The sequence below is a fragment of the Megalopta genalis genome, chromosome 11 (genome assembly GCF_051020955.1).
Source record: "Megalopta genalis isolate 19385.01 chromosome 11, iyMegGena1_principal, whole genome shotgun sequence".
Classification (NCBI taxonomy): domain Eukaryota; kingdom Metazoa; phylum Arthropoda; class Insecta; order Hymenoptera; family Halictidae; genus Megalopta; species Megalopta genalis.
In genome coordinates this window covers 8,929,223-8,943,496 of record NC_135023.1, presented here as the reverse complement: position 1 = coordinate 8,943,496, position 14,274 = coordinate 8,929,223, and the positions used below count along the sequence as shown (strand labels likewise).

The window sequence follows — 14,274 nt, the reverse complement described above, 5'->3', positions numbered from 1 at the left end:
TTATATTATTTACATATTATTCGAGTCGATTAACGATTGTAATTCGACAGATATTGTAATGAATTTATAACAATTTATCATAACTAGACTGCAGACTTCATGAATTTGTAATAAAAATGAGCAGATCAAATACAAAGCAACAAGAAACATTTGAAGAATTTAAAAATACTATATATTGCATTATTTCTAACTCGATAAAATAATTAGAGAGAGGGGGGGAGAAGGGACAAAGAAATGTCCACGTATTAACTGCATCTTGCAACGAATGCGAACGATTTTTAATTTCCCTAAAAATCCGCAGTCTAATAATAACCGATGCGCTCCGATCGTTAATAATCAATCAGACTAATTTTCGCCCGACTCCGACTGGAAGGGAAATCTCGTGTCCAATCAATCTGAACCCTGAAGATTCGAACACTAAATCGCAGATATCTGTGCAAATTAATCAACGATTGAAACAGCAGATCGAAGAAGACACGAAGAAGCAGATCAGCCGGAAGGAAATCGAGCCGAAAAAATTCCGAGCGGAAGAGCTCCGGCACAATGAGCGTTTCATCGCGAGTATTTCTGCGTTCGGTCGACCAAAGTCTTCCGGTTCTCGAGGCATTCTGGGGCGGAAAGGCAGCGTTCCATTGGAGGCCGCGGTTGAAGAAGACTCCGCGTTGCGTCGGGGGTTGCGGCGGACGTGAAAGGGAGCTCGAAGAAGATGAACGGGAGAAGAGCAGATACGAGAGAAAGAGAGAGAGAGAGAGAGAGAGAGAAAGAGAGAGAGATAGGAAGAGATAGGAAGAGATAGGGAGAAAGAAAGAGAGAGAGAGGGGAGAGGATTCACAGTGAGGCATAGCGGGGTACCACTTAGCAGCTCGACAAACACGCGGTACGCGGAAAAAAGGCTGGAAAAGAGGGTGGAACGGGGGCGGGGAGGCTGCCAGAGAGGAAGGGCGGCGGCCGCGTCTCCTGATTTTGCATTTTTCATTTAGTCCCTGTCCCCCTTTCGCTCGAGCGCATTGGCAAGTGCGCGTGATTCACGATGCACTCGCCGCGGATCGCTGGTTAGCATAGAAACCGGTAATTCGTGACAACAATGCAAACACTGTGTCGCGAGACCGGCTCTTTGTCCGCGGCACCCTCCACGAATTTTTGCTTTCTCGAGGGCCGAACGACCGCTCAAGACGGGCAGGAACTTCCATCTTGCTCTGCAAATTTTGTTCCGCTCAGAAATCCGACCTCAAAACGAATCTACTTTCGCCCTTGACACACCCCTTTTTACATTGAATTGTTCTTATGCATTCGATCGACATTGTCGGGCGTCTTTGAGAAAAATCTGCTCATTTAACATTTGCTGATAAGATTTTGGCAATAAGAATACAACGAGAATTTTTAGGATCTCACGGAGAGATTATTTAAAATATAAAACGAAGTTGAAAAGAAATGGCAGCTGTAGGGGCATCGACGGTACAGTACAGGAAGCCTCCGAATTGCCTTCAAATCGTTGAAGCCTCCGAACTGCTTTCGAATTGCCTTCGAATCGTGTCATGTGGCCCCGGAATTGTCTTCGAATCGTGTAAGGTGGCCTCTGAATTGCCTTCGAATCGTGGAAGCCTCCGAATTGCCTCAGAATTGCTTTCGAATTGCCTTCGAATCGTGTCATGTGGCCTCGGAATTGTCTTCGAATCGTGTCATGTGGCCTCGGAATTGTCTTCGAATCGTGTAAGGTGGCCTCTGAATTGCCTTCGAATCGTGGAAGCCTCCGAATTGCTTTCGAATTGCCTCCGAATCGTGTAAGGTGGTCTCTGAATTGCCTTCGAATCGTGGAACCCTCCGAATTGCCCTCGAATCGAGTCACATGGCCTCCGAATTGCCCTCGAATCGTGGCCAAAAAAAATTAGAAATAAAAAAGTTAAGTCATATTTTTTATTCGCAGCCTTTTCTCGCCGACTGCCCCGAGTTTCTATAAAAAAAAAAACGATCCACAATGCCCAAAGAATCGCGACTTAGTATTCTCGGATTTGCCGAATTCAATTCCAGCCTCCAAACATTTCCGAACAGAAATTACTGCAACTGCAACATCCACGAACAAAGCGGAACCAACCATACGTCTCGCCGTGAAATCAGCGGCCCATCGAGTCCGGCAACGCCGTTGCACGCTCCTCGAAACAGATCTCGATAAAAAATGAATCCCGAATACGTTCGATGAATCCGCTCGGCCGGGAACGTATTTCTCGCGCGGCGTAGATAAATCCGTGGCGCGTCGAAAAATCGGGCTCGAGGTTCGAGTGGCGGCCGCCATCTTGGCGCCTCATTACAAAACCAATTACAGCGGCATGGAACGGATTTCCATCGTTCGGGCATCGCGATCATGTATTCGGGCCGACGATTTCCATCGGGCGGGCTCCTCGCTTTTTGTTATTTTCGCTTCGGGCTGCTCTCTCTCCCGGTGCTCTCTCGAGGGGCGAGAAAAACGGGGAGGATCAGAAAATCGAACGCGACGCGCATAAAAGGCCGATCCCGACGTCGAAATGTCGGACATGGAATTCACGGTTCGTACACGGCGCGCCGTCTTCCGTCGCAGATTTTTCAGCGGCGCTATTGATCATTCCGACGACACGGTGTAAGATTGAAAACGTGTCTCGGCTCGCGCCGCGCCGAGCCGAGCCGAGCCGAGCCGGCCAATTTCCGCCGTGTCCTCGTTCCCGAGCACATCTCCTTCTTAATTTCGACAGTCGGCCGCGATTTTTGCCGGAATCGTGACCGGAATGCCCGGCGCTCGGTCTTTGTAACGAGCCGGGTTCCGTCGCAAACGATCCGAGAAAATCGGGCCTCGCTGCGAGCGCCTCCAGCGCCCGATCAGTGGCCGACTCGCGTCACTCGCGCCGGAACGCTCGCTTCTAATTGCTTCGTCGAAGAATTCCGGCGAAATTCCGCGTTCGATAACTCTTCGCGGTCGAATAAGCGACGCGAAGGCGCCGTTAGAAAATTGCCTGATAATTTCTAACATTTCGGAACAATTTCAACGTTGCCAAATTCATTTGAATGGAATTGAAGATTTTTGTAACACGATTCTCGAAGTTTCTTAATCTTCACAATGTTTGATGTGTCACTCGTTTTTCTTGCAAACGCAAGATATATGCAGGGTCTCCCAAAAATGTCTCTCAATCCGAAAGTGGCGGGTTCCTCGGGTCATTCGAAGCAACTTTTTCCTTTACAAAAATGTTCTCCGAGGCAGCGTTAACGAGTTATTAACGAGAAACAGTGACCAATGAGAGGCGAGCTCGGCTGGCGCGAGGCGACCGAGCCAATGAGCGGAACTGGGCTTCGTGCGCTGGTTGGCTGGGCCGCCACGCGTCAGCCGTACTCGATTCTTATTGGTCACTGTTTTATCGTTAATAACTCGTTAACGGTGCCTCGGAGAACATTTTTGTAAAGGAAGAAGTTGCTTCAAATGATCTGAGGAACCCGCCAGGAACAAAACTGTGAAAAGCGCGACTGTTGCGCACAAAATTCAGTCAGAAAATTCGATTTCATACGTATAAAACGCACCGAGTCGTCTAAAATAGAAATACTACAGCTCGGAGAAACCATCTTGGATTTTCAGTTAAAAATGTCTCCGGTTGCAAAGGTGCTTTCGAAACGCGCGGATTCCGTCGGGTTAAGGGGGGAGAGGAATTTCGGAAAAGTTCCGGGCGCGTCTCGAAAGCCGATAGAATCCTGTGAAAATATTCCGCGAATTCGGAGAAAATGTCTTTCGCCGGTCCTCGAGAATGTTCGAGCGGATCCGCGGGGCCGTTGTCGAACGCGATGAGACGAGATGAAATCGCGTCATTTCGTCGTCGATTTTCGTCGTTTCTTCGCGCCGAATTCTGCCGGGCGACCGCGATATCCGCGGCCATCGCCGGCCCACCCTAATTGGCCGGCCGTCTATTTAATTGCGTTAATTTCGGAATCACCGCAGCGGCCGCGGCTGGACTCGATTTACCGGATAATGTGTTTATACGGGGGCGGGGTTTCGTTAATTACGCGGCCGCCTCCCTCTCTCACCGCGCTATTCTCTCGTCTGCTCCTCTCGCGCAGTCTTCCTTCAATTTTTATCATTTTGCCGCGGATAGGGGACGCGGATCCCGTTTGAATGCCGGCGAGCAACAACGAGCCACGGGAAAGCCGGCTCGCGGAGAAAGGGACCGCCGCCGTGGGAAAAAGGGACCAGCAAGAGTCAACGAGACGGCGCTTCATTTCATTTCCCGTGGAAAATTGTCCGATATACCTGGTGGCGCGTTAATTCATCGGCCGCGATCGCGGCACCGCGATCAAACGCGATAGAAATTGCGCTTCAAAGAAGACAATGCTTCGAGGGGGCTTCGAGGGCTTCGTGGTTCGCTTTTAGGTCTTCGAGATTTTCTGCCGGTTTTTATACCTTTAGACCCTGGTCTATCTTTCTGCAAATTGAACACATTCTACCCGAACTGCGACGAACTGTATTTTAATTATTTATTTATTTTACTTGCAATCTAATAGATTGTGAAGACGGTGTAACACGATTCTTGAAGTTCCTTGATTCTTCCAATGTTTTGTGCGTCACTCATTCGTGTTACAAGCGCGAAATATAAATTATCAAAAAATATGCTTCCTCTTTTAATAATTTTAACAAGCCGCACACATTAGAAGGCTATTCTTCAATTTTTCCAGCGTCTTCGCATGTCTTTACAATGTTTTTTTTTAATTTCATTTTATTTTAGTTAGTCAAATCAAATAGTTAGTCAGTGAAAAAAAACATGAATGAAGCACGGAGCAGCTTGTTATGAAAAATGTTCGACGGACTCACCTGTGCATCTGCGAGGATGCGTCGCATCAAGGCCAAGGTGGGGTGCGTTGTAAGATCATCCTGAAGGGCGAGTGCCTCGCCTTCTTTGTTCAAGCGGTTTAGTGTGTTGAGGGCTGAAACAGATCATCGAACTATCAGAAGAGGATTCGGCAAATTGTTCCATCGATTAGTTGACGAGAAAGCGTGGTATCGATTATCAGTTAATATTTGTACAGGTTAAGTGCAAGGTGTAGGTCAGAGTTCGGCAGAAAGTAATTTGTTTAATGAGTGACGAATTTTTGCCCAATTATTGTAAATTAGTTATAGTAACCAACGAGTTACAATTCTAATCTATGATAATTTATAATAAGCAACGAGTTATAACTCTAATGTATAATTACTTATAATAAGCAACGATTTATAGCTCTAATCTATAATTACTTATAATAAGCAACGAGTTATAAATCTAATGTATGTATAATTACTTATAATAAGCAACGGGTTATAATAACTCTAATCTATAATTACTTACAATAAGCAACGAGTTATAACTCTACTCTATAATAAGCAACGAGTTATAACTCTAATCTATAATAAGCAACGAGTTGTAACTCTAATCTATAATAAGCAACGAGTTATAACTCTAATCTATAATTACTTATAATAAGCAACGAGTTGTAACTCTAATCTATAATAAGCAACGAGTTATAACTCTAATCTATAATAAGCAACGAGTTATAACTCTAATCTATAATAAGCAACGAGTTGTAACTCTAATCTATAATAAGCAACGAGTTATAACTCTAATCTATAATTACTTATAATAAGCAACGAGTTGTAACTCTAATCTATAGTAAGCAACGAGTTATGACTCTAATCTATAATAAGCAACGAGTTATAACTCTAATCTATAATAAGCAACGAGTTATAACTCTAATCTATAATAAGCAACGAGTTATAACTCTAATCTATAATTACTTACAATAAGCAACGAGTTATAGCTCTAATCTATAATTACTTACAATAAGCAACGAGTTATAACTCTAATCTATAATAATATATAACAACTAACAACTTATAATTGTTAATCATTAATCAGATTACTTTTTGCCAAACTCCAATGTAGATCAATGTTAGTAGAACGCTTCTATCACAGAACGATGCTTCAATTAACAAGAATCATCCCTGTCAAATACAAAATGGTACGTCCAATCAGTGTTAATTTCGCACACAGAGTTATCAATCAGAAAATAAACCTCCCACCATTATTAGCACGGTAAAGCATATTTCGTACAATAAGGGAGAACGACGGAGTAATTTCTTAGGTACGACTGTCATCCGATGTAACAAAGAGCCTGAAGTCTTGCCCATGATAACAACGCCAAGATCCCCCTCGCGACGCAAGCTCTCTCCTCTCTTTGATAATTATCGGATAGATTGCATTGTTTGTTAATTCTACAGCCACCGGCAACACGATTCACGCGTATTTACAGATGCAAACAACGAACCTATCAAGTCAGTCCTTACTGCGACACGTCGCACGCATCGAATTTGCATAATTGCAGTTCGCAGCGTCTCTCGCGAACGTCGGCCCTTTGGCTACGAGCGCAACAACGCAGCGGCCCGATAAAGGAAGCACGAAATCCAAGGAAGAACTTTCGCGGCAGCTTCGAAGCTGCCGAAGCTCTTCGAAGTCGAGCTCGGAGGGGGGAGGGGGGGTAGAAAATAATTAGCACCCTCGTATTCGCGGATAAGGCAGGCGCGGACGAAAGAGCTCGGAAGACGACGAGATTTCGGAACGCCGTTGCAACAGCAAAAACCGAGTTCCTCGTCGATCTACGGGCCGGGTGACACCCTCGAAATAAAGTATGCATCCGCGGGAACCAGATAAATCCAGATTTATCCGCGACGAATCACGGCGACACCCCCGGAAACTCGCCGTCAGGAGACACCGGGCCCAGTTACACCGAAATTACCGGCGCGGCAATTTCCGCGGCACAATACGTACGGAGCATTTCGATACGCGGCGACCTATTAATTACACTAATCTTGGCCTCGGCGCCGCGCGAGGCTAATACATAATTTGCCGGAGACCCGCATATTCTCTCGTTAACCGGCTACACCTGGCCGGGATCGCGGGATTCGGGATGCGTCGGGGGATGCGTGCCGCTAAGCTCGTCGAACATGGACTGCCTTGATAGACAGGCCGGTTCGCCGCGTGTTAAAACTTCGATTCAACCCTTTGCCCTACAACCACGCCTGAGAGACGGGGCCAGGAACGATTACCGCGTGTGAGAGACGTGGTCAGGAAATCGGGCCAGAAATGGGAGCCGTGGCGCGTCGATCGAGCCAAATGTAAACGCAACTAGTTACGATAAATTAGGTTGACTCGTGTTGGACTAGGGGATACGTGTTCTCTGTTTTTTTAATTTTTGTCATTTAATTGTTTTATCAGGAGCTAAAGGAGGCGGCGCAGCAACCAGCCAGCTGCGATTTTCGCGATCTTTAATCGTTCACAGCTCGCACGAAAGTCGACCGATTTCGGTGAAATTTTTAGCATCCGTACAACTTACCGAGATCTATACGGAACAGATTTTTTAAATTTTCGTTGTAGGCTCGGATAAGAAAGTTAAAAAATAAGAGCGTTTTATTTTCTTTTGTCATTCTAAGCAACAGCGACCTTTAAAAAAAGCATCCTAGTTATGGTCTAAGTAGACTGATCGCTCTGTCATCTAAACAAAAATTCAAGTTATTTAGTCCAATTCTAAAAAAGTTATTGCGTTTCGAAAAGGGAGTCACTCTATTTGTGATACACGTTCGTGAAACCTAAATCGTAGGGCAAAGGGTTAAACAACTGTCATCATTCGCAACAAAAAACGCGAGCTGTTTCAGCTTCGAAATCAAGGCATCTTTTGCAACGCATGCAATTCGAATCTTGCGTTCCTTTTTTTTTATCGCGTCCGTATGCAATTTAACCTTGCCATAACGTAATTAACGCAATGAACGTAGCAATTTAACGTTTACCAATTCTTCAAGCATGAAACAATTTAATCGCGCAAAGAGACCCGGCGGATCCGTGGGACCTCCGCGCTCGCTTTCAGCCGACAAGATGGCCGCCGCAGCCGCCGCCGGTCTCGACTCGTTCGTCTCGCGTTACCTTCGCCGAGTCGTTCCGGCGATGGGGATAATTGAATTCTCGCAGCACCGTGCTCGTGGCGCGAACGCAGAAAGGCCCGAGGGGTGCCAAACTGTTATCGACAAGTTCGTCGGAGAAGCTCGTTTCGGGCGCAGCCCAGGGACGCCGTATCCCTCAGCCGGTCCTTCCTGGCCGCGTCGCGATACATCGCGTCGCACTTCCAAGTGCTCTTTGATGTAGATCGGCCGGGAAACTTCCGACAATCGAACTCCTCCACCTGTCTCGATCCCGGCATCGAGCCGGCCACCGACGCGGATCTTTATGCAACGCCGGCGAAATCGGTGCCGCACCCCGCGCCGCGACGATCGCACCCTTTAGCGTCCCGTGATTTCGGCATCGACCGATTTCTTTACGGCTCTCCTCTGCTGCCGATTCTTATATCGGCCTTCCCTGCGATTTTTATTCCGCTTTTACGGCTCCCGGCGATCGGTTCTGCGCTACTTTATCGGCGCTCGAGTTTTACGGTTGCCGTGCATCGCTTCGCGTTGTTCTTGGCGCGATCGGGTCGCAGGAGCTTTGATTTCGATGATTGCTGGACTGCCGGGACCGTCTTCGCTTTATCCGAGGTTCACTCTATTTCACCGGTTTGCCAACGGTTTTGCTTTTTAATCGATTCCCCGCGACTGTTCCGCGTTTATCAACCGTTCGCACTCGACAGAGCATTTTGTGTTTAGGATATCGAATATTGTGGGGCTCGTGCGACGATTACAGTTGCAACAGTTTTTCAAAACAGAAACGGAGACGATGTTGAAAGTATTTTGAAACGTTCAGGCTCTGCGGTATCGTTTTTTACGATTTTTATGCAGCTTCGATTTCGGTGTTTTCACGGTGTTTCAATATTATCGTGTAGAAATTGTGGAATCTTCTTTTTTCATCGTAATAAACAATGTTCGAAATCGTACTTTCTTTGCTGACAAATTATTTTGGAACCATGATTTGATTATTGTCTTGATCTTGGACCGCAATGTTTGCATGAAATAATTACATTTTTATTGTGTTCCAAACTGAAGAATCGCGCGAACAAGAAACCACTCTAAGCGTACAATCGTTTAACATTAAAATTCGAATAACCGACGCTGCACGAAAATTCAAAATATTGTTTAAATTATCAATAGTTCAGTAACAAATAATATCGGATCTCTCGAGCTACGAATAAAAGTCACGAGAAAGTATTCTCGCGGTAAAAAGATCGCGGTGCATCGAATATCTAAGAAAACTGTTCCGTTGCGCGTGCATTGTTTGATTTAGCCGGAATTGATGTTATAAATTGAATTTCTAAGCACGAATCTCGTTCGGCGGGCCAGATACATCGGCTGTAAACACGGTCCGGCTAATATTACGGTAATAAATGAAAGTACGATGAAACAAGTATTGAACTACGAGCGCGGCACGCTCGATAGAAGTTTCGAGTGTGCTTCGAACCGACATTTATGAAAGCTCGAGTGACGGTGAGCACAATACGTCTACGACGACGAGGACAATAGAAACTCCGGCTCCTAGGAGCGCCATTTAAAATTTATGGTCCCGCATATCGGTCCGCGGAACTGAAGTTACGACGGTATCGAATCTCGGCCGTCATCCGGCTGTTTAAACATCTTGCAATTTTCCAATCGTCTTTCACCGAATTTATTCAACTCCGCCCCTTCGACCCTCCCGCCCCCTCCGGGGAAACTTTCCGTCGTTTCCGCGAGCTCGACGACACCGTGAAGTCCAGGCTATTTGTGTCGCGTTCGATTGACTTTCGATCGACAGAGCAGCGAACGATAATCGGCAGACTGTGGATATTTTTGTAAAATAAAAATTGTCGACGTCGATCGCAAGGAATAGGAACTGAATCAAATGGTTAATTCCTTTTTTCATAATTTTTGTTGGAGCGGAAATGATACGATGATATTTTTAACTCTTTGTAGTCGAAGCTATTTGAACTGTAAATCTAAAATAATTTTGCTGTCTAACTAGATAAAATGTTCGTTCTTTTTTTCATAATTTTTATTGCATCGAAAATAGTACGATGATATTTTTAATTCTTTGTAGTCGAAGCTATTTGAACTGTAATCTAAAATAATTTTGCTAACTAACTGAATAAAATGTTCGTTCTTTTTTTCATAATTTTTGTTGGATCGAAAATAATACGATGATATTTTTAATTCTTTGTAGTCGAAGCTATTTGAACTGTGAATCTAAAATAATTTTGCTGACTAACTAGATAAAATGTTCATTCCTTTTTTCATAATTTTGTTGGACCGAAAATAATACAATGACATCTCTAACCCTTTGCACTCGAAGCCACTTAAACCGAAAATCTAAAATAATTTCTCTGACTTCCAGTATTTCCATTTTATGCGACAAAGCGCATTTCACGCGCATGAAATTGAGTCTCGCGACTCATGCAACAGTTAGACAATTGAACAATCTCTTAAATCTGTACTTTGACAATGTAAAAACAATCCTGGAACGTGATATAACAATTTCAGTCGTTGCCTCTAGTGCAAAGGGTGAAATTCGTTCGATATCTCTGCAACGTTAAATCGATCTTTTCGCCTAGTCTTCGCCATAATCGCGTAGAATCCGCAGTCCGGTAATCGCCGCGTGCAATTAAAACGTCGGGAAGTGTGTTAAAGGTGTTAACACACTTTCCCACGCGAGCGTAAACGATCGTGAAAATGAAAAGCCGTCGGACTTTCTAGGATATTTCGAGACGAGCGTGCGGCAAAGCGTGAAACACTCGGAAGGACTGCGCCGTGACGGATGAAACGTTCGCGGTGACCCGGTTTAAAAGATCATGCCGCGCGAGCTAATCATGCTGAACGAAGCTTCGTAATTTTCGCGTAATTTGTTCGCGGATGCAGTCGCGAACGGTCGAAAACGAGGATGACGTTGCCGAAGCGAGTTACGAATAAATAATTCGGCGCCGCGCGCGCGCGCAATCGCGGTTTATTTGCGCGACCGTTCGCGACTCGGCGGGGACACACAACCGGTAGCCATAATAGCCGCCGATAGGATAATCAATTACCCGGGAATGTTAAAAGCCCGTTCGGCGACGAATTTCTTATCTCGCTGCTTCATTACCGCGGCGCGGCGAGGCGGTTCCCGTCGAAAGGACGCCAGGCCGCCTTCGCTTCGAGTGCGAACTCGGATAAGCTTAACGCAATTACGCTGTGAATTATTTGTTCCTCGGCCGGGCGAAACGAAATGAATTCAACCGGGAAAACGCGGGCCGGGGCGAGCAACTCCGCGGCGAGGTAAAATTGTCGCTGAAAAATTTACCGGCATCGCCGGGACGCGCGTGCTTAAGTATTAAAACACTTATCAAACGTGACACCGGCCCGAAGCGATACCGCTCCGCGGAACAGCGCGGCTTGTTTTGCTCTCCGGAGTTTATGAACAAATTAGCTGCGCCTCGGCTAGAGAAAATCTCGGGAAATCTTCTCGAAGACACGCTCCCAGCGAGCAACATTTTGCTGCAGAGAATCGACGCGTTTCGTCCGCGATCTCGCGTTCCTCGTAATCGCGCGATGACGCGATTGTTGCTCGTACCGGAGCTTAAGTTCATGAGTTTACCGACGAAAGGAATTTCATTCGAGACCGTAGGAACCAAGATTTTCAAAAAAATCTCCAAAAAATTATGTATCAATATTTCAGGCGCTCGTTTTAAATTTTAAACAATGACCCAGCGAAGCAATGGGCCAATGCATAAATTTTAGACGAAAGAAATTCTACTTTAACCCTTTGCACTCGAAGACATTTTATCATTGAAGCTCTAGATATTTCTTCCAACCTAAAAAGATTTCTTTTCTTTCTCGATTTTTATTCGCTTTTATGTACAGACTTTAACACTTGCTCATCCCGCACTAGAATTTTATTTTAGCAGTTTATTAAATAAAATAAAATTATATAAATATTTAATAAAATAAGATTTGGTAACGTAAAAATCGTTTGAAATTACAATACGGTAAATTTTGTCGTCGACTCAGTGTCGCCGTTCGAGTGCAAAAGGTTAATCCAAAGGACCGACTAGTCTGTTTTGTCCTAGAAAAAATGCATTAGTTTCATTGCAACCTGAAATTTTTGCATCCCGTTTCAAATGTTGCAGAACGGTGCAGCGAAGTAACAGCTCGTTGCTCGCGGGAAAAAATGCGAACGCGAGGAATTTCGTTGGAATCCCGAAGAATTTATATTTTGTTTCGTTTGAAACATTTTCGTTTCTACTGTAAGGGCCCGCTTCGTTGCGAGGCATTGTTTTATGCACTTCGGTGGTGCGTGCTTCAACGATTCGGAAAGTGGGAAAACGTGTTTGAGTGCAACGATGTTTGCTTTTTGTGCGATTTATAGGGTCTGCTGTTTAGAGAATCGACTGGAACAGCACTCCGCGGGCCCGGCTCGTTCGCATCGTTCTTAATTAGAATACACTTTTCTTTGTTATTAACGATTCCCACGCGATGCAACGGCGGCGTGTATTCCGGCGGAACGGTAACAGAATTATGGAAAGTTCGCCTGGGAATAGATGACGATGTTAGAAGTTCCGCGATATTATCCGATAGGCGTATCGCTATCGGCGATCGGACCTAATAGTGGAATTAATGCGCAGCCCAGACCGGTGCAACGGGCGTGTTTGGGGCCCGTTTAGAGCATTTGTATAGGAATCGGCAAGTTACACGTGTGTGCATCGAACGTTCGCCGGAATTGAATCAATAACTTGGAGATTCGGTGGCCGTCGAGGATATTCCGAGTTAAATTGGGGATCTTGGGGTGATCCGAAATTATCTCCTATTGAAATCCAGCAGCCTTGGCGATGTTCGAGAGGTATTATTTGATTGTGTCGATCGATCTGTTTCTCTTGATAAAAGACGTTTACGGAAGATTTTCGGAAGTTCGAGCATTTCTCGAGTATTTGGGAAATTCGGGGCTCTCGTGGCACTCGAGATATTAAGGGTATGTTATAGATTTTCCTGGCGTCTACGGGTTTTAGGATATTCAGGAAATCTGAGACAATCGTTCGAATATTTTCAGGATATTCGAGATTTTTTTTTATTTTTCTGGCTTTTGAGAGTTTCAGGGTGTTTAGAAGATTCTAGGCTTTCGGTGCTTTCGAAGCATTCGAGATTTTAGAAGGCTTAAGATTTTCCAAGACTCGAGATTTTCCAAGACTCGAGATTTTCCAAGACTCGAGATTTTCCAAGACTCGAGATTTTCCAAGACTCGAGATTTTCCAAGACTCGAGATTTTCCAAGACTCGAGATTTTCCAAGACTCGAGATTTTCCAAGACTCGAGATTTTCCAAGACTCGAGATTTTCCAAGACTCGACATTTTCCCAGACTCAAGATTTTCCAAGACTCTAAGATATTCGCAGACTCAAAAATTTTCCAAAATTCCAACATTATCCCATCCTCAAGATTTTCAAACACTCTCAAGACTCCAATACTTCCAAGATTTATAAATCTCCCGATATCTCGAGGAATCTCAAGCCTTCCAATACGAACTTCCAGAGCTCCTAAACAATTTCGACACCTTCGAGCCTAAGTGTCTCGAAACTACCCAGCCCCGGAGTCTTCCAAATTGCCGAAGACTTTCCAGATTGGCCCGATTTCCGCGCTGCGATAGCTTTCGAGATTTTCAATCCGTATCGATCCCGGAGCTCGAAGCGTTCTCGAGAGCTCGGCGAACGATTTGCAAGAGGATCGCGGGTCTTGGAGTCCCATCGCTAGGCGGCACCAAGCATCGGGTTACGGTCAGGTATGTGCATTAAAGCGCACAGAGGCCTGGTCGTAGCCGGGGCCGACCCTTCCAGGTGGTATATAGGTCTACGTGCAAACACGCGAGCACGTTAAGTGCGCTTCCAGCACGAGGTCGCTATGATACCGGCAGGGAACCGCGAAGGGGTTAGCCTGATATATGGGATGGGCCCCGTATTATGCGCGTACGCAGCGGAATAGCTATTCTTTACGAGCGTCCGCGGAAACTGAAAGCCCGTTCAATATCTCCGTGGCCCCGCGGCCGGAAAAGTGCGCGAGGACATAAATAGAGTCGCCAAGGAATCTATGTTGACACATTTTCGAACGAGACACCATTTAACCCTTCGGCTACAGCAGCAGATTTTCATGCGCACCGTGCACGATTCGCATTGAAACGGTCGAAACGCTGTACCGTATCGTATGCGTTAATAATAGTAACAAATTAGAGTGCGGATTTTTATGCGAAATATATAAATTGTCTGCATGAATTGCAAAGTATTGAAACCCAAATAGCGCGTTCGTTCTTTCTTTAATCATCTTAATGAAT

At 45.3% G+C, this 14,274-nt stretch overlaps 1 protein-coding gene across 21 annotated transcripts in view; it reads right to left on the bottom strand.

Annotated features, from left to right (window-relative positions):
* Liprin-gamma (liprin protein kazrin) overlaps window positions 1-14,274 on the bottom strand; it is a 239,525-nt gene that overhangs the window by 86,326 nt on the left and 138,925 nt on the right. For all 21 annotated transcript variants that reach the window (XM_076525099.1, XM_033480137.2, XM_033480138.2 and 18 more), the window contains one exon: window positions 4,820-4,932. In XM_076525099.1, the coding sequence (XP_076381214.1) occupies window positions 4,820-4,932 (113 nt within the window). The remainder of the gene's footprint in view (window positions 1-4,819; window positions 4,933-14,274) is intronic.